This window comes from Panthera tigris, chromosome D2 (assembly GCF_018350195.1).
Source record: "Panthera tigris isolate Pti1 chromosome D2, P.tigris_Pti1_mat1.1, whole genome shotgun sequence".
In the NCBI taxonomy this organism is placed as follows: domain Eukaryota; kingdom Metazoa; phylum Chordata; class Mammalia; order Carnivora; family Felidae; genus Panthera; species Panthera tigris.
The window spans coordinates 57801035-57823932 of NC_056670.1; the positions used below are offsets into that span (position 1 = coordinate 57801035).

Here is a 22898-nt window from a genome sequence, read left to right on the forward strand (position 1 = left end):
TACCCAATGGATCTCTCCATAGAGCTACTTGAATGTCCTCATGATGATGTTGGTAGCTTTCCCTGAAGTAAGTGATCTGAGAAAGAGAACGAGGAAGCCGTATTGTGTTTTATGACCTTCTAGCATATTCTACTCTTCAGAAATGAGTGACTAAGCTCACAGTCAACAAAAGGGGTACCCAGATCTTTTTGAAGGAAGATATCAGAATTTATGAACAGAGTTTAAAATCACCATACTCAACATTCCTTGAAAACCTGTCCTAACATACATTGATCTTTATTCCATTACTTGAACTACATATATTCGTTGATGCCAGTATTACTTACACGTTCTCTGAATCACTGCATACCATCTTTATTATCTTTATCAGGATAATTCATTCTATTCTAAAGAATGATATCTTCTTAACAGTGGTCTTTTTCCTTCTCAGGTGCTTGTTGGGCTCCTTCTTATTCTAGCAGCCATAGAACTGGCCCTTGTACTCACAGAAGACTCTGGACAAGCCACGGTCCCTGCCATTAGATATACCAATCCAAGCCTTTACCTGGGCACATGGGTAAGGCGTATCCCCACTCCTGCCCTGTTTATCCTCTCCCTATTCATAGTCATCTGGTTGAAATGTACTCTTTTGGAATAAAACTAAGTCCAGTTTCCTCTACCTTTTTTTGAGGGGCCTATGATGAGGCAAAACTTGTTTGTAATGGAGTTGAATCAAATTTTAGCTTTTCATATTCTTTTGAACACTAACTTCTAGATCCTTTTCCCTAGTGTAAATACTAGCTCTGATGACAAAGGTACGTATCTTATGCCCTCCTATCTTTCCATCTAATAATTATACATGAGAGAATGTCGGTCTGGCCAAGGCAGAGACCCACACTCTGGTGGGTGCAGGAGGTCAGCACCATGACCCTGTTCTACTTCAGGAATGGCTTTGCCCTGGGCTACTTCCCCTACTTCATCACCTACAAGTGCAGTGGCCTTAGTACAATGCCTTCTGGAAATGTGTGCAGGCCAGGGTCACCCACCTCTTCGTGCAGCTGTGCAAGATGCTGTTTCTGGCCACTTTTTTTTTTTCCTCACCTGGGAAGGCGGCATGTATGAGTTCACTGGGGAGTTCATGAAGGCCAGCGTGGATGTGGTAGACCTGATAGGCCTAAACCTTGTCATGTCCCAGAATGCAGGCAAGGGGGAGGACAGGTCATGGGTGCTTCCCGGGGCTGGGCCACCACCATGCTCGTTATGTCCCGCCACATCCCCCTCTGAGTGGGAGCCCAGGGCACTGAATTTGACTGGAAGTACATCCAGAAGAGCATGGACTCCAACATTAGTCTGGTCCATTACATCGATGCATCCGCCCGGGTCTAGATGATTGCACGCTATGACCCGTACCACACTTTTCAGCCAGCAGTACTTCTACTGGTGTTCTTTAGTGCTACAAGACCTTTGTCGTAGAGATCTTTGTCCACCTCTGTTCCCTGGACAGCTGGACAGCACTGCTGGCCCTCGCACCCTGGCCCTGTATGTTCCTGTTGTCAACATGCACTCCTAGGCTTGGTGTCCCAGACATTCACATACCCATTCCCCTGCCTCCAGGTTTCAGTGAAATAAACAGTGTTTCAGAAGTTAAACAAACAAACAAAAAACCAATTATGTAAATGTTATTCTTAAATTGACCAGTAGTCTTATCAATGGATCATTGAGTCCAGGGTTGTTTGTATAAACTTGATAACAGAAACGGCTATTTCTCCAACAGGCTGTTTTTGCGGGGAGGCCTGTGCAGTGTCTGAACAACAACTGAATTAGTTGCCACCATTTTTTAAAAGAGGAAGATGCCACATAACTCTGTGGATTTCTAAACTTCCTTGGAAAATCAGCATGCCTGGCACTTATGGGCGTGTGTCCCCATAGGGCAATGGTCAGCTGGCACTGAGTGGCAGTCATCCCTGATAGATTACACATCTGCTCAGCCTAGTCTTCCACCTTTACTTCACTCGGGAATGAACATGGCCTGGCCCCTGCAGGCATTATTGTTTGCTACCATTGTTATAAAACAAGAAGGGTGTCGGCATGGTGTGCTGGAGCCCGCTCACAGGGCCGTGTGCATCTCTTCCCGACGCTGTTTAGTGACTGTATGTTGGGGCTTGACCTCTACCATGGTAGTAATCGCTACACCACAAAAATTAGCAAATGCTACTAATCGTGGCTTTGTTTTCAGAATGCTAGTTTACACGTTCGGCACAGAATCTAGGAAACAAACATTTAATTATATTTAAGTGAGCTGTTACAAGGCAAGTGGTTTTTTTTATTATTATTATTATTATTACTTAGTTTGATATTATTAGAAAATCCTATAGACAGCTTGCACTTGTCCAGCAGAATCTGCTTCCCCAGATGGACTACTGTAGTGCCTGACATTAACTTCCTTGGGTCTTGAAAAGACTTCTCTGGCTCCCAAAGTAACTCCATTGAGTCCAGTAGAGGACCCTCTGTATTCTTGGCTAACTCCCCACCCAAGTGTGGAGAACAGACATAGGGGTGGGGAAGGGGGTCTCAAGGACAGCCCTGAGGCTGAGGCCCTGAAAGAGGAAGATGGGTGGTATCAGGGAGGAAGTCTACAATTTGGCATTGTGTATTTTCTGCTTGGCCAGATTAGTTATAACAATCTCCTCCTTTGACCCACTGCTCCCTTGTTCTCTGGCCTCTTTCTTGCCTCTTGTCCTCAGTTAGTGACTGTATTTTTCAGAACCTGATGTGAACTTCTCTCTAGCTCCTGGTTTTGCTGTTCCAACACAGCAGACTATGGTGTGTGCGGAAGGACTCTTGGTTCCTGTCCCTATTCTGGATTCTCTCAGTACTCTGTGGCGTCTTCCAGTTTCAGACTCTGATCCGGACACTCTTAAAGGTAAGGAGGAAAGAGGGTGACACGAGGAGGTAGAGGTGAGCACCTTCTAAGAGTAAATGGCATACAGTCAGTTGAACTCTGGGATAGAATAGGGGAATTTGATGATAGGTTTTAATCACGAACATTGACATATGGGACATTTAGACTTAATTTGGAAAAAGGCCCATTTATTTCTGGTTTGTTTGTTTGTTTGTTTGTTTTCCCCCATAGGGCAACAATTCTAATCTGGCTTATTCCTGCCTGTTCTTCATCTGCTATGCACTGAACGTCCTGATCCTGATACTTTCAGCATTTTCAGAAAAAGATGACTCCTCAAATGTGAGACACTAAATATGCCTACCTCATGTAGTATTTAACTGGATGGTATCTTGACACCTATAACTTTGAGATGCCCAGGGCTCATGGAGACACATGAGCCCACAATATAGCAGTGTGGACCATTTATGGCTTAAGGAAATAGAGTGACTAGCATGTGGAAATACTCTTTTATGTGCGTGGAAATACTTTGACATTGACCCGCCAATCTTTAGCATAGACAATTCATCATATATCTATGCCAGAAAATCTGATTTTTACTAATGACTTTAGGGTTTCCAGATAAATCTATGTTGTCCAGTCTACTTCAGTATTATATCTACTTTTTAGCATAACATTATATCTATAAAAATCAGTTTCTGATTATAGAGTCCCACAAAGTTCCTGTTTCAAATTGAATTACTTTTTAATTTTTTCTTTCTTTTTTTTTTTTTTTTCTTTTTTTGTGTGTGTGTCTTACAGAATCCATCATTCACGGCTTCATTTCTGAGTAGCATTACCTTTAGTTGGTATGACAGGTAGGAAATGCCTGGAGTATGGGCTATCTGTATCCCTACCCCTTCATTCTTCTGAAAGTGATGGAAATCTTAATTTTAAAAATGCTTCCTGAGGCCTCCATTTCTCCTCTTAGAGTCCAAGAATGTTAATGTAATGGATCTATTTATTTCAGAGGATGTGGAGGAGAGGGTGGAGGGGGATTTTCTTTTGGTGGTCTGGGGGTTCCACAGGGAAAAACAAAGGACATTAGGAAAAAGAGGCAGAAGGACAAGAAAAGGAGAATTTGGGTGCAGGCAGTGTGGCATGATTTGGAGGGTAAGGGGTGAAATAGCTGGGCTACCAAAAGATCTGGAACCTTCTTGGCAGGCTCGTGAGGTCTATGAATCCTTTCTCAAATCATGTTTTAAATGTATAATGTAAAAGATATAGAGTTACAAAGGAAACCGAATGTATTGAAATATAATCACTTAAATATTAAAAAACACAAATTTGTGATGTAGTAACCCAAGTGCTTCTTTAAGAATTCATTAAATAACAAGATCTAGTGATGGGGCTAATCACGATCACAACTTCAAAGTAATGATGATGTAAATGAGCCATGAAAACACTGTGATGTCTCTTGGTGTCCAAGGAACAGGCAGTCCTTTTTACAACTGTTTGGTAGCCTACGTTCATGTCCTAAGGAAAGGCTAAAATTCAGTTAGAAGCTAGTAAAGATAAAGATATAATTTATTTTGTATCCATGTCCTCAAATACCAGGCTGATGGGCCCTGATCTAGGGAGACCGTAGAGAGGAGGCCTCCAGGGCTGCTCAGTTCCTTAAGGGCAGCATGAAAGCCCCTCAAGGAGATTCCAGAGTGGCAGAGAGGCAGCCAGTGTTTGAGGAGGAAGGATGGGGAGGAAGTGATGCTCTTTTGGCTTTTAATTCAGTAGTGCCGCCCCTCTTTCCCTTCTCATCTTCCATGTTCCACCACCTCTCATATATGTTTTCCGCACTCCCCGCTCCTCTGCCAAGTTCATAGGGCCAGGAGATGGGGCAGTGGACCTCTTCCCATCCTCTGCCCCTCCATCTCTGAACCAGGGAGCAGGTTTTGAAAGAAGCAACAAGGGACCCCTCCCCCCACCCCGCCAACTCCACATGTATGGTCTCAGCCTATGGGTCACTCTGGTTCCAGCATTGTTCTGAAAGGCTACAAGCAACCTCTGACACTCGAAGATGTCTGGGATCTTGATGAAAAGATTAAAACGAAGACACTGGTCAGCAAGTTTGAAAAATGTATGGCACGAGAGCTGCAGAAGGCCAGGAAGGCAGTCCAGAGACGACAGCGGGGGAGAGCACAGGGGAACTCCGGGGACAGGCTGCATGGCTTGAACAAGAATCAGAGTCAAAGCCAAGATATCCTTGTCCTGGTAACTTTCCCATGAGTGTCTGTGTGAGTGTGCTTTATGTCTTCAAGCAGAAGGACATCAGTGGCATAGTGATTCTCTCCTTACATTTTGATATCACTTTATACAGTGCATTTTATATTATCTGTAGTATTCATAATAATAATACCTTAGTGATGGAAACATTTGAATATAATGTGCTATTCTCTCTCCTTTTGGGTATGTTTGAAATTTTCTATTATGTCTTTAAAAATAGAAAAATAATATCTTAGCATTACTAGAATTTGCACCTTGGTGGGTTTTAGCATTAGGTAATTTATTCATTTATTTATTTACTCAACAGTATTTATCATGTACCAAGTAATAGAGACTATTTTGGGCACTGGGCATAAGGAATGGCTTGAAAGAGTCCTCTTTAGAGAGCTGGAAAATAAATAATAAACCAATACATATTACTCCTTGAGAGTAATAAATGCTATTAAGAAAATACATTGGGGTGCCTGGGTGGCTCAGTCAGGGGAGCATCCGACTCTTGACTTTGGCTGAGGTCATGATCCCAGGGTTGTAGGATCAAGCCCCATGTTGGGCTTCATGCTGAGTGTAGAGCCTGCTTAAGATTCTATCTCTCTTCCTCTGCCCTTCCCCTGCTTCCATGCTCTCTCTCTCTCTAAAAAAAAAAAAAAAAAAAAAGAGAAGAAAAACAAAACATGTTAATGTATTTGGTGTGAAGTGACTTTACGGTCCTAGGAGAGACTTCTCAGAGGAGCTGGCACTTGAGCAGAGACCCAAAGTCTGAGATGAATCCACCTGGGGGACCATCAGAAAGAAGTGTAATCCAGTCCAAAGGAACAGGAATGTGAGGCTGAGGGAAACACACTTTATTTATTCAGAGAGCTTCAAGAAAGTTCTGGGGCATGGAGGGAGAGGCTGAGCAGGTGGTGAGATGAGCTCAGGGAAGTGGACAGGGACTGAGCTGTGTAGACCTTTAGGGACCATGGTTAGGAATCTGGGTTTTATTTTACAAAGATGGACAGCTAGGGGAAGGCTTTGAGCAGAGGAGTAATGTGACCAGATTTACACTCTTAAAAGCCCATTTGGGCTGTTGCTGGGAGAATGGATGGTTGGGGGGCAAGGGTGGAAGCTGGGAGGCAGGCGGGGGCAAAAGAGACTGATCAGATGGGATCTCAGTGACAAAATTACAAGAGGATGTCACTGGTAGAAAAACCTGGAAACTGAGGCTGAGAAGCTGGGGTTTGGGGCCTGATGGGACCCTGAAGAACGTAATAAAGAGGTCAAATCATAGGAAAAGGAAGACACTGGCAAGTGAGTGGTAATGCCCCATGTATTAGATTCCCGGGGCTGCCCTAACAAAACACAAAATTAACACAATCTTTTTGTGTCACAGGTAGAAATCTAGAAGTCTAAAATCAAAGTGTCAGCAGGGCCATGTTTTTTCCAAAACCTGTAAGGGAGAAACCTTCCTTGCTTCTTTTACCTTCCGGTTTTGCTGTCCCTTGGCTTGTGGATGCATCACCCCGATTTCTGCCTCTGTCATCACATGACCATCTCCTCTCTGTATCTGAGTCTCTTCTCTTATGAAGACACCAGTCATATTGAAGTAGGGCCCACCCCCTCTTGACTTCATCTTCACTTGATTACATCTGCAAAGGCCCTATTTCCAAATAAAGACACATTCTGAGGTACTGGGGATTAGGGTTTCAACGTATCTTTTGGGGGGACATAATTGAACCCACAACAACCATAAATGAGAAAAAACCAAAAAGACTTCTGAACATCAAAAAAATATACTGTCACCCTTCACTCTCAGGATTACCCTCCAGGCTGCCACTTGGAGTCTATTCTTTGTTTTTATGTGGTATTCTCACCAGCTTAGTTGCCTGGTTTTCTCACCCAAAATATATTACAAGTATCAGTTAGGATGGGGAAAGGGGAACCAGTGATGGCGGCTGAAAGGGTGGATGGTAACCAAGCAGTGAGAAGAGCAAAATCTGTACAAAGAAGGTGACAGGACTCAGAGGCTTAACAGTCTGGAGCTGTGCAGTGCAAGACAAAGTTTTACACTACATAGCCCTGTGGGCACTGTTGTTTGGTTTTGTACCTAGGAAGACGTTAAAAAGAAAGAAAAGTCTGGCACCACAGAAAACTTTCCCAAGGCCTGGTTGGTCAAGAGTCTCTTCAAAACCTTCTACGTCCTACTCTTGAAGTCCTTCCTACTGAAGCTGATGCATGACCTCCTCATGTTTCTGAATCCTCAGCTGCTGAAGTGAGTCCTGGGCCTTCCTTATCCTTTCAGGACCTCCTCTGCCTTTTGCTTGCCCCTTGTATATGCACGCAGGGGCTTAATATTAAATTCCCATTTTTTAAAATGCTCCTGATAGCCTTCCACCTTGCAGTGCTATGTTCATGAAAAACGCAAGGCCATTTTCAAGCTCTAAAATGCTATATCTTTTGGCCTTCCTCTTTTCCACATCTCTCTCCTCCTAGGAAGCCAGATACTAGTTAGGGGCTCTTGTAAACAGAACTGATAGAGGAAGAGCCGTGCCCAAGAAGTGGGCAGCAAATCAAATACAGCCTTGTACCTAGTGTCTGTAACTCCATCTCTCCGGCCACTGCCTTCGGTGGGAGGGTCAGGTGAATCATGACAAGACTTCACGGTCTGCCAGAATCTATGGGATGAGCTGACCTCTGGGACAAGTTCTAACTCATGCTGGATACTTTTTGGGCTTGCATTGTCCAAGAACGAATCCATTTATCCCACATGACGTCTTTTACCAGGGGCTGGGGGAAGAATGGGCCAAAGCATAGCAGTGGCAGCTGTAAGTAGAGTTTCTCTCATTAACCCTGTTCACAGCCATGGCTCATCAACTCTAAGCTGTCGCTGCTATTCCTCCAAGCAAAAGTGAGAACACTGGCATAACTGTGGAGTTCAGGTCTTCCAAAGGCATTGGAAAATGCTGGTCACTTCTGTTAACTGCAGGGCAGGGGTAGGGTAGCTGGCTCTGGCTGAGCAATGTGAAGGGTCCTTGGAGACCTCATGAGCATCACTTACATGGTTTTTGTTTTGGCAGATTGCTGATCTCCTTTGCAAATAACCGAGACGCGTATGTGTGGGCTGGATATCTCTATTCAGTCCTCTTCTTTGTTGTGGTCCTCATCCAGTCTCTCTGCCTTCAGAATTACTTTCAACTGTGCTTCATGCTGGGGACAAGTGTGCGGGCAACCATCATGGCTTCCATATATAAGAAGGTAAGTGGATTGTGTCAGACCTCACCGCAGAAAATCCCCTTAGTAGGTGTGAGCACTTATCCCAAGATTAAAAAAAATTTGATGGAAATGCTAGCTGACCCTTAACACTTGGTTCTGACTAACTAGATAGCTTCCTTTAATTGTTCCTTTGAAAACTGTGAAAAGCAGATTCACAGACAAAGGGTGTGTGTGTTTTGGGGACATAGGGAGATACTCTCCAGAGGAGAGCTGGCAAGCTGTCCCCTGCCCAGGATCTGCCTTTCACCCTTGAAGGCTTGCATGCCTGTCCCTCTCTTCCTGCCTCTCCTGACAAAGTGAGAACACCTTGGAAAAGAATGTAAGATCAGGGTGCTTGTATATGGCAGCACATATACTAAAATCAGAAAGAATGTAAGATCAGAAAAGAAGTTGGCCAAGGGCAAACTCTTAAAACCACCAACATTTAAACTGGGTATTACATGAAGCTGGGTTGACAAGACTTGGTGCATCCATCTCAGATTATAATGTTGCTATAGACTAGAATTCTCTATGGGCCAGGACTCTGTCTCCCTAGACCCACTTTTGCCTAGAGACTGATTTTTCTAACCTTTAGCATCTGACCACCCCATCTCTGCCCGACTCCTTCTCTCATTTTATAAATACAGTCACTTTGGTTACTGAGTTCTGCAGACTTGAAATTTTCCATTTCCTTATGATGATTTTGCTAATCTTCTAACACGTTGCTTTTAACATTTTGCTTTCTCAGGGCAACCGTATTTTCCTTGTGTCCTAGATACCAAGGTGAAATCTCATTTCATCCCTGAAAATAGAATCAATCATATCTCAATAAAAAAATAAAAAATAAATAAATAAAAAGGATTGAAAATAGAGTAGTTACAGTCAGTGACTACAAGCCTGAGGAGAAAATTCAGACATAAGGAGATAGGACTTTTTATAGAACAGAACATTAAACATCAACTGCCTTTTCTTCCCCTCCTTCTTGTACCACTAGAGAGTTCCATCATAGTGATTTCTCTTTTATAGTTCTTGGTTTTCTCCTTTGCATTTGTCTCTTAAAACCCATGTGTCACTGTCTTCCCCAAGCAGATGTTGACTCACCAAGAGGCCCAGACAGGTGAGGTGCCTGGGTGGCTCAGTTGGTTAAACATCCAATTTCAGCTCAGGTCATGATCTTACAGTTCGTGAGTTTGAGCCCTGTGTTGGGCTCTGTGCTGACAGCTCAGAGCCTGGAGCCTGCTTTGGATTCTGTGTTTCCCTCTCTCTCTGCCCCTTCCCTGCTCATGCTCTGTCTCTGTCTCTCAAAACTAAATAAACGTTTTAAAAAAAAAATAAAAAGGAGGGGCGCCTGGGTAGCTCAGTCTGTTGAGCATTCGACTTTGGCTCGGGTCATGATCTCACAGCTTGCGAATTCGAGCCCCGCGTCGAGTTCTGTGCTGACATCTTGGAGCCTAGAGCCTGCTTCAGATTCTGTGTCTCCCTCTCTCAATCTGCCCCACCCCCACTTGCACTCTGTCTCTTTCTCTCTCAAAAATAAATAAACATTAAAAAAATTTTCTTTAAGTAAAAAAAAAAAAAAAAAAGAGGAAAAAAAGGGGAAAAAAAGAGAGAGAGAAACCCAGACAGGTAGTCCAAATGTCTTTAACCCAGAAGTCTGGTCAAGTCTTTTGAATTCCTGAATACCCTCACACTGGGATTGGTCTTCCCCCAATTTTTTTTTTTTTTTATGTTTTTAATTCTTTTTTGAGACAGAGAGAGAGAGAGAGAGAGAGAGAGAGAGAATGTGAGCAGGGGAGAGGCAAAGAGAGAGAGGGAGACACAGAATCTGAAGCAGGCTCTGGGCTCAGAGCTGTCAGCACAGAGCCCAATGTGGGGCTCGAACTCATGAGCTGTGAGATCATAACCTGAGCTGAAGTTGGATGCCTAACCAACTGAGCCACCCAGGCGCCCCATGTCTTGCCTCAATTTTTAATCCCCTTATTTCTTCTGGAGATACTGGATTTCTGTTTGCAGGATATGAGGTCAATAACCAAGCTGTCTCAGCCATTTTTATGAATGTACACTTTTACAATTGTGTTGACTCATTCCCACTATTTTTTAATTTTTTTTTCAACGTTTTTAATTTATTTTTGGGACAGAGAAAGACAGAGCATGAACGGGGGAGGGGCAGAGAGAGAGGGAGACACAGAATCGGAAACAGGCTCCAGGCTCCGAGCCATCAGCCCAGAGCCCGACGTGGGGCTCGAACTCACGGACCGCAAGATCGTGACCTGGCTGAAGTCGGACGCTTAACCGACTGTGCCACCCAGGCGCCCCACATTCCCACTATTTTTGATTCTTAGTATATTCCAAGTTTACAACTGTTACAATCCACAAAGAATTTTTTAAATGGTGATTTTAATAAGACTTTCATTCAAATTAATATTGCTACTAAAATAGAATTCAAAATTGACTTTATATGTTTAGGCAGTGCTTCATTTATGAAAGGTTATAAAACATTTTTTTCATATCCATTATAAATCCATGGCCCTGTGAAGGAACAGCATTATTTACAGAGAAGTAAGGATTAGATAATTTCAGTGCCTATAATCACACAGCCAGGACTTGCCCTCAGATAAGGGCTGTTGGGACTAAGCCAATGTCTTTTCTACTGTATTGAGATTTATTGAGAATAGAAAAGTGATGACCTTGAAGGGCAATTTGTTTGGTTTTTTGGTTTGGCTTTTGTGGGGGAGGGCATATTTTTGCTTTTCCATACTAAAGGGGAGGCATAGCAGTGAACTGATTTCTCTAGAATGTTGGTGGCCTAACGTTTTGGGGAACGTCCTCATTTTACTGTATAAACAAGAATCGTGTTATGTTCCAAAGAAATATGTCTTGTGGATATGATGACAGTACAGCTTCTAGGAAGTGGCTGGAGGTGGATCCCTGGAACTAACCTTAGCCCATACTCTATCTTTGGGGGGCTTAGAAGGCTCTCCTTCCTCCAGGAAGATGTAGTGGTATGAAGAATGTTCAGGAGGTGGTTTGGTGGGCATGGTGTGAATTGGTTTCAGTGCCCCCACCCCAATCCCTTGGCAAGGTGCATTTGTGCAAGGCATTGGTATAAGTGACAGACCTGTGGACGGACAGTAGTCTTTTGGTCTCTCTGACATGAGAATGGGGGCCCATGCTGTATGAGTCAGCATCTAGATATTGCCTACAAATTCCTGACCATAAACAAATGGTTTTGCTTCAAATGCGTGAACCCTACAGCTTTCCTCTTCATTCTCAGATCTCTGTCCTTGGAAACGGTTGCAACTTCTTCATAAGAATATGACTTCCAATAAAACTGCCACGTCAGAAGTCTGCACAGCCAGAATCCACTCATGATTCTTGCCTTCCTTTTATCCTTCACTATCTGATTCCCTACTGTGTGCCATGTGATACAGGAGTGAAATGAACAGATGTAGCCCTTGTCCTCCCGGGTTCGCATCTGGTGGAGAAATAGAAAAACAATTACAGTTCAGTGTCACTACCATAATGACAGAGGTTAGTCCAGAGTGTTATGGGAGTACACAGGAGGGGTATCTACCCCAAACTCTGGAGTCCAGGGAAGTCTTCTCAGAATAAATTCCATCTAAACTGACACTAAAGAATAATTAGGAATTTTCTGGGCAAAGAAGTGTGTGTGTTGGGGTGGAAGTGGTAGGGGGTTCAGGGAGGTGGGAATAGCCTGAAAGGGTAGTCAAAAATGAGAGAACACTGTAAGATTTGGAGGCAAGAAGGCCTAGCCTCTTGGAAAAGTTGTGTCCATATGGAGCCCATCCTTCTAGTGTGTTCTTACTTCCTGAGTTTCCCTTTTACTCCCCATTGTTCTTGGACTTATCCATAGATCCCAATTCCAATCTTTATCTTTAGGCGCTGACCCTATCCAACCAGAGCAGAAAGAAATACACCATTGGAGAAACTGTGAACCTGATGTCTGTGGATGCCCAGAAGCTCATGGATGTGACCAGCTTCATCCATTTGCTGTGGTCAAATATTCTACAGATTACTTTATCTATCTCCTTCCTATGGGCAGAGCTGGGACCCTCAGTCTTAGCAGGTGTTGGGGTGATGGTACTTCTAATCCCAATTAATGGGATACTTGCCGCCAAGAGTAGAGCTGTTCAGGTAAAGAAACCGAGTCGCCCTGGGGAGATCTCTACACCCTCTTCAAAGTCTAAAGTCTTTTGCTTACTCTAACTCTTGAGCATTTGGGCAGGCAATGCTAATGGAAGACTTTCCACCATCCCAAATGACTGTGGCTTTCTCTGGATTCCCTTCTCATCTTTTGAGCACTGTTAAGGTTTATATACTCCATCTTCGTTCATGTTAGATGGCAGAGCCTGATTGGAGAGGGGAGAGCTTCCCAGGGACCCAGCACATAACTCTCCCACCCTGCTCTGCTGGACTGTTCTTCAAGTAGTGATTATTGGCCCTGCTTCTCTGTCATAGCAATACAAACTAATCATGCAGAGCAGACACATGAGTGACCCAGACATTACGCCTAAATCCTGGCAGTCATCCCTGCTCCTACCAGGTGGCGGGGCTCCATGCCGATAGTCCTTTGCTCTGCCGCAAGTCATAGGTTGGGTGGGGGGACTCAATGGTGTACATGATCTATTCATGCATTCACTTTGCATTCCTTTAGTCCCAAATAATTACTTTTAAAAGATTTTCTGTACATACTATTCTGGGAATATGGCAGCAAATTAGACAAAGCTCTTGCTCTTATGGAGCTTACTTACATTCTATTTGCAGTGGAGAATCAGGCCATAAACAGAAGTGAAGAAGAAAACTATCAGGTCATGATAGTACTATGAAGAAAATTAAACAGGGTGATATGAGAGCAAGTGAATGGGTGGTGGTTTTAGATTATGGGGTCAGGAAAAGCCTCTGTGAGGAGGGTACATGTGAACTGGGCTCTGAATAGCATGAGCCTGACTGTGCAGGAGGAAGCCTTGGGAAGAACAGCCTGGGAAGAGGCGCAGGCAGGCAAAGCCTGCAGAAGTGGGGGCAGAAGTGAACTGGGTGTAGTTAAGGATCAGAAAGCAGATGGGTGTGGCGGGAGCAGCCTGAGCAGAGCAGGGAGGGATGCATCCCATCACCAGGCACCCATGTGACAGCCACAAGTGCCATCACTAGGACCTAGCATCTGCAGCAACTCTGGACCCTCTTACGAGGAAGTGTGTTTTGTTTGACTTTTTCCTGGCAGGTAAAAAATATGAAGAATAAAGACAAACGTTTAAAGATCATGAATGAAATTCTCAGTGGGATCAAGGTGAGAAGCTGAGTACAGGTGGCCCCGGGTGTAAAATGCCAGCAGCAGAGGGTTCTTGGCCTTCAAAAGGCCTGGCAGGGCTTGCGGGTCCCCCCCCACTTCTGGGCCTGTGGTGTGTCCCAGGACTCCCAACCCCTGTTAGCAGGTCTCCTGCTTCTCCTCCCAGTGGTCTCAGGCCCTCCTTCAAAACTTCATTTCTCTTTATTTACCCTAAATGGTTGCTTTTCTTCTCATGTTTTACTGTCGAAATTGTCAAACGTGCACAGAAGTGGAGTAAATGATGTGATGAACCCCCATGGACTTCTCACCTAGGTCTAGCAATTATCAGCATGATCTAGTTTCATCTATGTACACACTTCATGCTCTGCTAGATTTTTTTTTAAGTTTATTTATTTATTTTGAGAGAGAGTGAGCACGAGAGAGCAGGGGAGGGGCAGAGAGTGAGAGAGAGAGAATCCCAAGCAGGCTCTGCATTGTCAGCAAGGAGCCTGATGTGGGGTTCCAACTCATGAACTACAAGATCATGACCTGAGCCGGAATCAAGAGTTGGATGCTTAACCGACTGAGCCACCTAGGCACCCCTCTGCTAGATTATTTTTAAAGCAAATCCCAGATGTAGTATCTTGTATTTCACATAAATACTTTGTGTTTCTAAAAGACTTTTTTTTTTTAACATAACCACAATACTATTATCCCACCTTAAAAAAAAATTAGTCATTTTTGGTACCATTAAATTTCCCCAGTTGCCTCAGATGTCATTTGTTTGCTGTTAATTAGTTGGAATAAGGATCCAAAAAATCCACACGTGGCATTTAGTTGCTACTGCTTTTAATCTATAATTGACTCTTCCCCCCCCCCTTTTCTTTTTATCTTTGTCATGTTGGAGAAACTGCGTTGTCTTATTTCCTATATTTCTTATAAATTAGTAATCAGATCTAGAGGCTTGATTAGATAGGGGATATTTTTGTTTTGATTTTTGGTGGAGGTAGGGAGGACAGATACTTTCAGGCAGTACCATGTGCTTCCAAACACCAGCAATGGTGAGTGTTCGGGGGTCCAGTTGATTCACCCCTTATTAGGTTTCCTGCCACTCTTTCCCCCAGAGCAGTGATTTGTGGCTCTGGCAGCACATTTTGACCCCCAGGAAGTTTGACCCCCAGGAAGTTTGACTCTCAGTGAGGCCTGGGCCCTAATTCAAACCATTTAAATTAGACTCTCTGGGGTTGAGGCCTAGGCATACATAGGTTTTAAAATCTCCCCCAAGTGATTCTAATATGCAGCCAAGTTTGAAAACTGTCCTAGAAGTTCTTGCAGCTGCTGATCATTGCCTTGATCTATTATATCATTAGGAGTTGCAAAAGAGTGAAATTTGAATTCTATTATTCCTTTAGCATCGATTAGCTAGTTGGTTACACTAAAATAAAGTTTGTGCAGGACAGGCAGGAAAAATGCTGGTTTTTTTCCCCTCTTTTGGCCAGCTTTCAAAATAACGCATTTCTTCCTGCAAAGCTTACCAGAAAGTTAATTTTTAATATATGTGTTGTTTTGAATTCAAGGATTTAAACATCACCCTAAACTTTTTGAAAATGAAGCAGAGGCCTCTTTTAACTCTCTGATATTTCTCTACGCAGAATTCTGATATGCCTTTTTGCTAAATGTGGCAAAATGAAAAGGTAGCCCTGGCCCTGAGTCTCCTTTCTAATGCTTGCTAGCTTGGTAACTTTGGGTAAGCTACCTGGTATCTTCTGCCTCTTTCCTCTTCACTAAAACTGACACAATAATTCTGCAAAAGTAGGGGACTCTCCTTGGTTTTCCCAGAACTTTCTGGGCTTAGCATTGAAAGCCCCATGTCCTGGGCAACCTCTTAGTTCCAGGCAAACTGGGACCATTGATCACACAAAGGTTGTTATAAGGATTAAGTAAGATCATGTGTTTAAAACGTTCTGTACAGGGACGCCTGGGTGGCTCAGTTGGTTGAGCGTCCGATGTTGGCTCAGGTCATGATCTTGTGGTTGACAAGATCTCTGTGCTGACAGAGCCTGGAGCCTGCTTTGGATTCTGTGTCTCTCCTCTCTGCCCCTCCCCCATTCATGTTCTCTGTCTCAGAAATAAAGATTAAAAAAATTAAAATGTTCTGTACATAGTAGGTTTCTGACAAATGTAACCTACCTTTCTATAATCATATTTTATAATCTGGATTTCTACCCCCCCCCCCACTCCCCTATTTTGGAGAACCTATCCTAAAACCTGGGTAGATGAGATCTGTCTGGTGTCCTTTGGGGGCAACAGTGTGAGCTGTGCTGTTTTCTACCCTATTAGATCCTGAAGTATTTTGCCTGGGAACCTTCATTCAAAAAGCAAGTCCGTGAACTTCGGAAGAAAGAGCTCAAGAACCTGCTGATCTTCGGTCAGATGCAGACTATAATGATATTTCTCTTACAATTAAGTCCAGTCCTGGTGAGTGACAGGAGTCAATGGACTGGGTCAGCTTCCTGAAGAGGAAGGTCTGTTCTCAGCAGACTGCCCAGTGCCTCTAGGCCTAACCCCGAAATCCTGGAAAATCTATCCCCCTCCTCAACTTCCCAAAGTTGCTATTCCTACCTGGTGCCCCCAACTCTAATTTCACCCTTGTGTACAATTTGGTCATCCGGCAGCCCAGAGTAAGTTTCCAGGATAGTCAGCATGAATGTGGTAATCAGGAATGGTTTGCATAGGAGAGCTTCTTGTCTTCTTGAGGAGGCTGTGTGGGTCTAGAGAGGGGAGGAACACCAATATAGGAGCCCGGAGACCCGAACTCTGGTCCCAGTAATACAATTAATTGACTGTGACCTCGGGCAAAATATTTCCTGTGTAACACAAGAAGGTTGAAATAATGATCCCTAAGGCTCCTTCAACTCTGATATACTGTGTTCCTGAAACTTAGCATAAGTGTTTGAACCCTTTTTAGAAATGAATTGCTCATGACCTTGCTTTTCCAGGTGTCTGTGATCACATTTTCAGTTTACGTTCTGGTGAATAGCAATAATGTTTTGGATGCAGAAAAGGCCTTCACCTCCATCACCCTCTTCAATATCCTGCGTTTCCCCCTGGGTATGTTTCCGATGGTAATCACCTCCATGTTACAGGTGGGTAGAAGCCCTCACTGCTAACTGATTATCTCTGGTTAAAAGGCTTACATCCCAAAATGACTGCCCTATCATATCTTACTTCTCGCTTCTGCTGGTGAACTTTCAATTAGATTTGTTTGGTCTCTGGAGACCAAGTTTGATCTTAATAAAATCACAAGCTCTCTGAGCCCTAGTTTATCTGACTCTAAAATGAGGATAATCATACCAATCTTCTCTACCTCACAGGGAGACAGTGCCTGTGAAAGCATTTAGTGAGATTATGATGATTAGCTGATACCTGGACCATTTCTAAGCCCTTTTCCCAGCCCAATTTCCCCCACATTTTACCAAGGCTCTTGGGGTATTTATATAGCATTAGGGAAATGCAGCATACGTGGAAAGAGAAGACCCTCTCTGCATGAAGCCATGTGGTGGTGGAACTGAATACAGCTCTCAAGCTTCAAGCTGTCAGAAAGTGAGTTTGGAGTTCAAGAGGATTCGGATGGGCCAGAGGGAGTGTCTGGTTCCTGAAAAGTGAGCACAGTCACTGAGATGGACTAGGTACCAGACCTCAGGATATTCACAGGGCAGGTGGTAGGCTAGTGAGGTAATCAGAAAGATAGAGTATGGTGATGTGCACTTACACTAAGAGTGGCATGCTTTAGACCGCTCAGGCCATAGGAAGGATGGGTTTCAGACCTCACTACCCTGGAGGGGGTTAAGAAAGACTGACAGATTTGGCTGATAAAGAAACAGTATGCTCTTTCTAGACTCTAATAGCTTAGTACATAAATTGCAAGAGCAAGATCAGCAAAGGTATCTGCTCCCTCCCTTCCCTATCTCGCGGGGTGACTGTGAAACAAAAGGGGCCAGATGATAATGTAACATGGGCAGTGAGGCACTCTGTTTCTGAGGGGTGGATCCATGCAACAGCTGAGTGGTTTTGTAGCCTGCAACTGCACTCAAAGGAAAGGCAAGACAGAAAGTCCACTCTTTCATCAGAACCCAGGTGGTAATGAGAAACGATCTCTCTGACAGGCTTCCTGAAAACAGGCAAGTGAGAAACGTCCTTGTAAAAGCTCCTAGGATCTCTCCCCAGTTCTCATGTTTCAGGAGACCACAGGGTGTTCTGCCAATGCTTAGGTCAGCTGCAGTTTAAACTTGGCCTGTGTGGAGTTTTCTAAGGTCACTGTGGTGCCATGGCCAATTCCTGTATAAAGGGTCCCAGTAGTGGCTCAGTTAGGACACTGGGCAGGACCAAGGCATAGACTCCATTAAAGAAGAGCACACCAGGGGCCCAGTTACCAAAAGCAGATAGAAATTAGGATTTTGTCTTAGAAGAAGGCAGAAGACAGTTTCTGGAACTGGGTCCAAAGATTGAAGAGATGGCAATTGAGTTGACCCCAGCACCACAAGTTTTCTAAGGGGCTGAAACAGCATCTTAATTTCCCTCTGTGCAGAGAGGGATGTCTTCCAGGGCTGAAATGTGGCTGAGTCTATGGGGGTGTCCAGAGGTTCCAGATGTAGCAAATGGTAAACCACCGACAAGAGGCCTGGCAGGTTGACTCTCTGCTTCCACATCTGGGGCTGATGACAAAGTCAAAATCCTCTCCCTGCTCGTGCTTGTCGTTGGATTTTTTTATTCTTGAGATCCTTTGTGTCCCCCTCTAGGCCAGCGTTTCTACAGAACGGCTAGAAAAGTACTTGGGAGGGGATGACTTGGACACATCCGCCATTCGACATGAGTACAATTTTGGTAATGAATTTGGAAGTTGCTTCCCCAACTTATTCACAGTGCTGGCACCAGAACTTTGACATAGGAGGGCTTAGGGGCAGCAAACTGATTGAAAGGGAGAGCTAAGGGATTTACTTTGAACCTACATTTGCATAACAAGCTTACTATTTTTACTTAAGTGACGTTTTCATTTAGAATAGGTTGCTTAGCCAGATGGCTAAACCATAGTCTGAGGATAAGCAGGGAATCCTGCAAAAGATCTAGAAAAGAGAAGTCAAGATGGAGCCAAGCATGGGAACTTGGGGAAAGTAGGCTGGAGTGAAAGAACATTTGCAAGGTCTGAAGATCTAAGGATTGGGGGGCAGACACAGCCAGAGGGACCTGTGGACCTGGAATCCAGGGAGTGACCAAGTTTGTATATAGAGGTAGAATTTTTACCAGGGCATGAGGCAACAGAGGGCATGAGAATGTGCCCAGAGGCAGACATTGCAGAGGTGTCTGCAGGTCAGGAATCTGGCTAACAGGCTTGGGAATTCAACCAGAACCGCTTTTGTTTGCAGGCCACTTTTGGTCTCACCAGGGGAACTTTCCTCTGCCTCCTGTTAATGTAGGAGCCAGCACCTGATAGGTGATCTTGGGATCTGCTGAAGGAGGGACGCAGGAGGGCTGAGAAGGGGCAGACAGACACATGAGGACCTACATCTGACTAAAAGAGAGGGCCTTTTTCTCAACAGACAAAGCTGTGCAGTTTTCAGAGGCCTCCTTTACCTGGGACCGGGATCTGGAAGCTACAATTCGAGAGTGAGTTGCCTCCTGTCCAGCCTGCTGTTCTTTAGGCTTCTCCTTGCCAGTCCTGTTACTGGAAAATTCCAACCACTAGGGCACGTGAAATATGGACAATGTGCACACATTCCGTTAGATTTCAGTGCAGGCTGAAACCCTGGGGAGACCAGCGGACAGCAAAACTCCCGAGCCTCTTTCCCCAGAAGTGCACCTGCCACCAGGCTGTCTTACTGTGGGACTGTGGGCTCCAGCTAAGAACCCAGGAAGACCTTTGTTCTCCAGATTGTGGATGGAGGTAGTGCAGCAAGTGGCCTAGGTCTCTGGGTATGATAAAAGATACACACCAAAGCCTGAAACCAATTTAAGTTCGTTTGTTCATTTAAGAACAGTAATCAAGAATATGGCTTCTTTCCCCAAAGTGGACAACGGGAGCTGCCTCTACAAAGATTAAACTTGAGATCTGGAGTTTTACATCTAACTAACCCATTCCTACCTCCCACCTCCTCTGCCCTAAGCCAACCCTTTCTTGCCACACTGCTGCTTGGCTAGTAGTTCCTCTTCTGCAGTTTTGCTTTCCTTGGTTTCGGTTACCTGCAGTCAACCTCTGTGTGGAAGCAGATGATCCTCCTCCTGACGAATGGTCATGTCAATAGTAGCCTAATGTAGGTCACAGTGCTCCCATCATTCACCTCCCTTCATCTCTCCACGTAGGCATTGTATCATCTTGCATCATCAGAAGGGTGAGTGCAGGACAGTCAATGAGAGTTAAGACCCCCTTCACATATCTTTCATTACAGTTTATTGTTATAATTGTTCTATTTTACTAGTTATTGTTGTTAACCTCTTACTGGGCCTAATTTATAAATTGAACTTTACCGTAGGTATGTCTGGATAGGAGAACACATGGTCTATACAGGGTCAGATAGACAGTATATACCCAACTCCACTGAACGTAGCACACATAATATACCAGGAAGCCTGAGCAGGCCACATCTTTGTTCCCAACCCAGCACACCTTATCTTCTCCCTGTTACACCTGGGTCTTCCCACACTTCTATTCCTACAGCCTTTCATATAGATTCTAGAGCTTGCCCCAGGATGCTATCAGGCCAGAAGCCCCTCCTCTGGACCTTCCCAACCTGAAAGCCTCCCTTTGCAGAGAAAAGGCTGGACACAGCTCCCATTTTGTACTGAACTTCTTTTAGACTTACACTAGCAAAGGGCAGTTTCAGAAAGACTGTGAACAAATTCCTGATGTTCTTAATGTACTAGGGACTCAAAAACAGGGTGGGCACAGAGTTTCGAGGAGCCCTGCCCAGTGTGTGTCCCTCTGTAGTTAGACACAGCCAAATCTCCAGGAGAGGGGAAGGTGTTCTGTGCTTCCAGCAAGTGTTCCATTGAATGGCTATTCTCATTAAATAGCCAAGTTTGGGAAACCCTGATCTATTCCAACCCTATTAGTTCATAAATGAGAGTCCAGAGGAAGTGACTTTCCAAGATCATATAGTTCAGCAGTGGCAAAGATGAGACTTGAACTCAGGTCTCTAAGCTCCCATTAAGTTCTTGTTCAATGGTACCATGTTGGTGCTAAGAGAATTTTTCCAGTTGAAACCTACATTTGGCACAAACAGCTTATAGACAGTTGGATAAGTTAGGGCTCATTCTCTAGCCCTTTTGAGCTTATAAAAAACGTATTAAAGAAGCACTTCAGAGTCTCTATATCCAAGACAAATTTTCCAATCTTGAGGGAAAATCTAATACGAGACTTCTTATGAATGGTCTGAGAAGTGGCCTGAACTACTCTTGAAAAACACCCCTCACCTCCTTTAAATACACTTCTCTTGAGGCGCCTGGGTGACTCAGTCAGTAAAGCATCTGACTCTTGATTTCAGCATAGGTCATGGTCACACAATTCATGGGACTGAGCCCTGCACCGGGCTTGGTCCTGACAGTGCAGAGCCTGCTTGGGATTCTCTCTTACTCTCTTTCTGCCCCTTCCCCATGCTTGCTCACTCACTTTCTCTTAAAATAGACACTTAAAAACCAAATACACTTCTTTCTTTTCAGTGTGAACCTGGACATTATGCCAGGCCAATTGGTGGCTGTGGTGGGCACTGTGGGCTCTGGGAAGTCTTCCTTGATGTCAGCCATGCTGGGAGAAATGGAAAATGTCCACGGGCACATCACCATCAAGGTGAGAGGGGATGCTAAGGAAAAGAGTTCTGACCTTGAGATGTGGGCCACTGAGCACTGTTTTCTCATTTTGGAGAATGCACTGAGGACTAGAATCTGATGACCACTGTTGTTGTTTTGCTGTAGATGCGGTCTTGGAGACGTTAGATAGACTTGTAAAGTGTAGATTCTTTGCCCCACCCCACACATATAATCAGACTCGGGATAGATTCTAAAAATCTGCATGTTTAATGAGGTGCTATGCATACTAAAGTTTGAAAACTGTTTAACAGAGATCTCTTCCTTCAAAGTATAGGCAATTCTGCTACATCTAGGTTTCTAAAAGCATCATTAAAAACTTATATACCTGCGGCAACTGGGTGGCTCAGTTGGTTAAGTGTCCAATGCTTGATTTCAGCTCAGGTCATGATTTCAGTTTGTGGGCTCGAAGCCTGAGTTGGGTTCTCTGTGACAGTGTGGAGCCTGCTTAGGGTTCTCTCTCCCCCTCTCTCTGCCCCTTCCCACGTGTATGTGCTTGTGTGCTCGCTCTCTCTCTCTCTCTCTCTCTCTCAAAAATAATAATTAAAAAAAACTGACATAACTTTGTAACTAGCGTACCAACAAAACCAATAACAATTAAAACAGCAGCACTGTAAAATCTCCACTGGCAATTACACTGAGCATCACATGTAGCTTTAGACTCCCGATTTCCTCTTCCTCCTCTGAGAGTTTGGTCTTTGACTTCACTTGCTCAAAAATTTGATACGGGGTGTAGACATCATTGTCAATTATATATTTTTTAACCCAGAAGAAATCTTTTCATAGCATCTCCATGAGCACTCTCCGCTTCCCCAGAGAGTTCAATTTAGAGGAACTTATAAGTACTTGGAATCATTTAACCAGCCACTGCTTACACCAAAAAAACCCCGCGTGTCTGTAGATTTTTTAGGTTTTTTTTCCTTAAGATCTTCATATATTGCTAACTATTTCTTTTTAATTATGGGAAAGCTTGCCCCTGACTGCTTGACACTGAGATGCTCAGAAAATTAAAAACTGCTTCTTCCACATTATACTGACCTTATTCCCTGATTTACCAATCCCTCATGAGCCAATTTACATTAAATAATATGAGATATAACCGAGCAGATGCTACTGATTTAACTGTTTCCTAACTTCTTCTTTTTGTTCACTTGGAACATTTCTTTATTTAGTCCTTTAGAAGTCAATTTTGAATTAAAAAAATTTTTTTAAATGTTTATTTTTGAGAGAGAGAGAAACAGAGCACTAGTGAGGGAGGGACAGAGAGAAAGGAAGACACAGAATCCAAAGCAGGCTCCAGGCTCTGAGCTGTCAGCACAGAGCCAACACAGGGCTCAAACTCACCAACTGCAAGATTGTGACCTGAGCCGAAGTTGGACACTTAACTGATTG

The 22898-nt window shown here is 44.0% G+C and overlaps 1 protein-coding gene and 1 pseudogene across 1 annotated transcript in view; both read left to right on the forward strand.

The window, feature by feature from the left end:
- Positions 1–22898, forward strand: part of ABCC2 (ATP binding cassette subfamily C member 2) — a 64829-nt gene that overhangs the window by 15415 nt on the left and 26516 nt on the right. The window contains exons 3-16 of the mRNA XM_015536686.2: positions 431–556; positions 2768–2902; positions 3113–3220; positions 3680–3735; positions 4891–5125; positions 7225–7385; positions 8191–8368; positions 12266–12520; positions 13605–13670; positions 15990–16127; positions 16649–16795; positions 18449–18533; positions 19247–19313; positions 21363–21489. Of these exons, the coding sequence (XP_015392172.1) occupies positions 431–556; positions 2768–2902; positions 3113–3220; positions 3680–3735; positions 4891–5125; positions 7225–7385; positions 8191–8368; positions 12266–12520; positions 13605–13670; positions 15990–16127; positions 16649–16795; positions 18449–18533; positions 19247–19313; positions 21363–21489 (1884 nt within the window). The remainder of the gene's footprint in view (positions 1–430; positions 557–2767; positions 2903–3112; positions 3221–3679; positions 3736–4890; positions 5126–7224; positions 7386–8190; positions 8369–12265; positions 12521–13604; positions 13671–15989; positions 16128–16648; positions 16796–18448; positions 18534–19246; positions 19314–21362; positions 21490–22898) is intronic.
- LOC102970600 lies at positions 490–2231 on the forward strand (annotated as a pseudogene).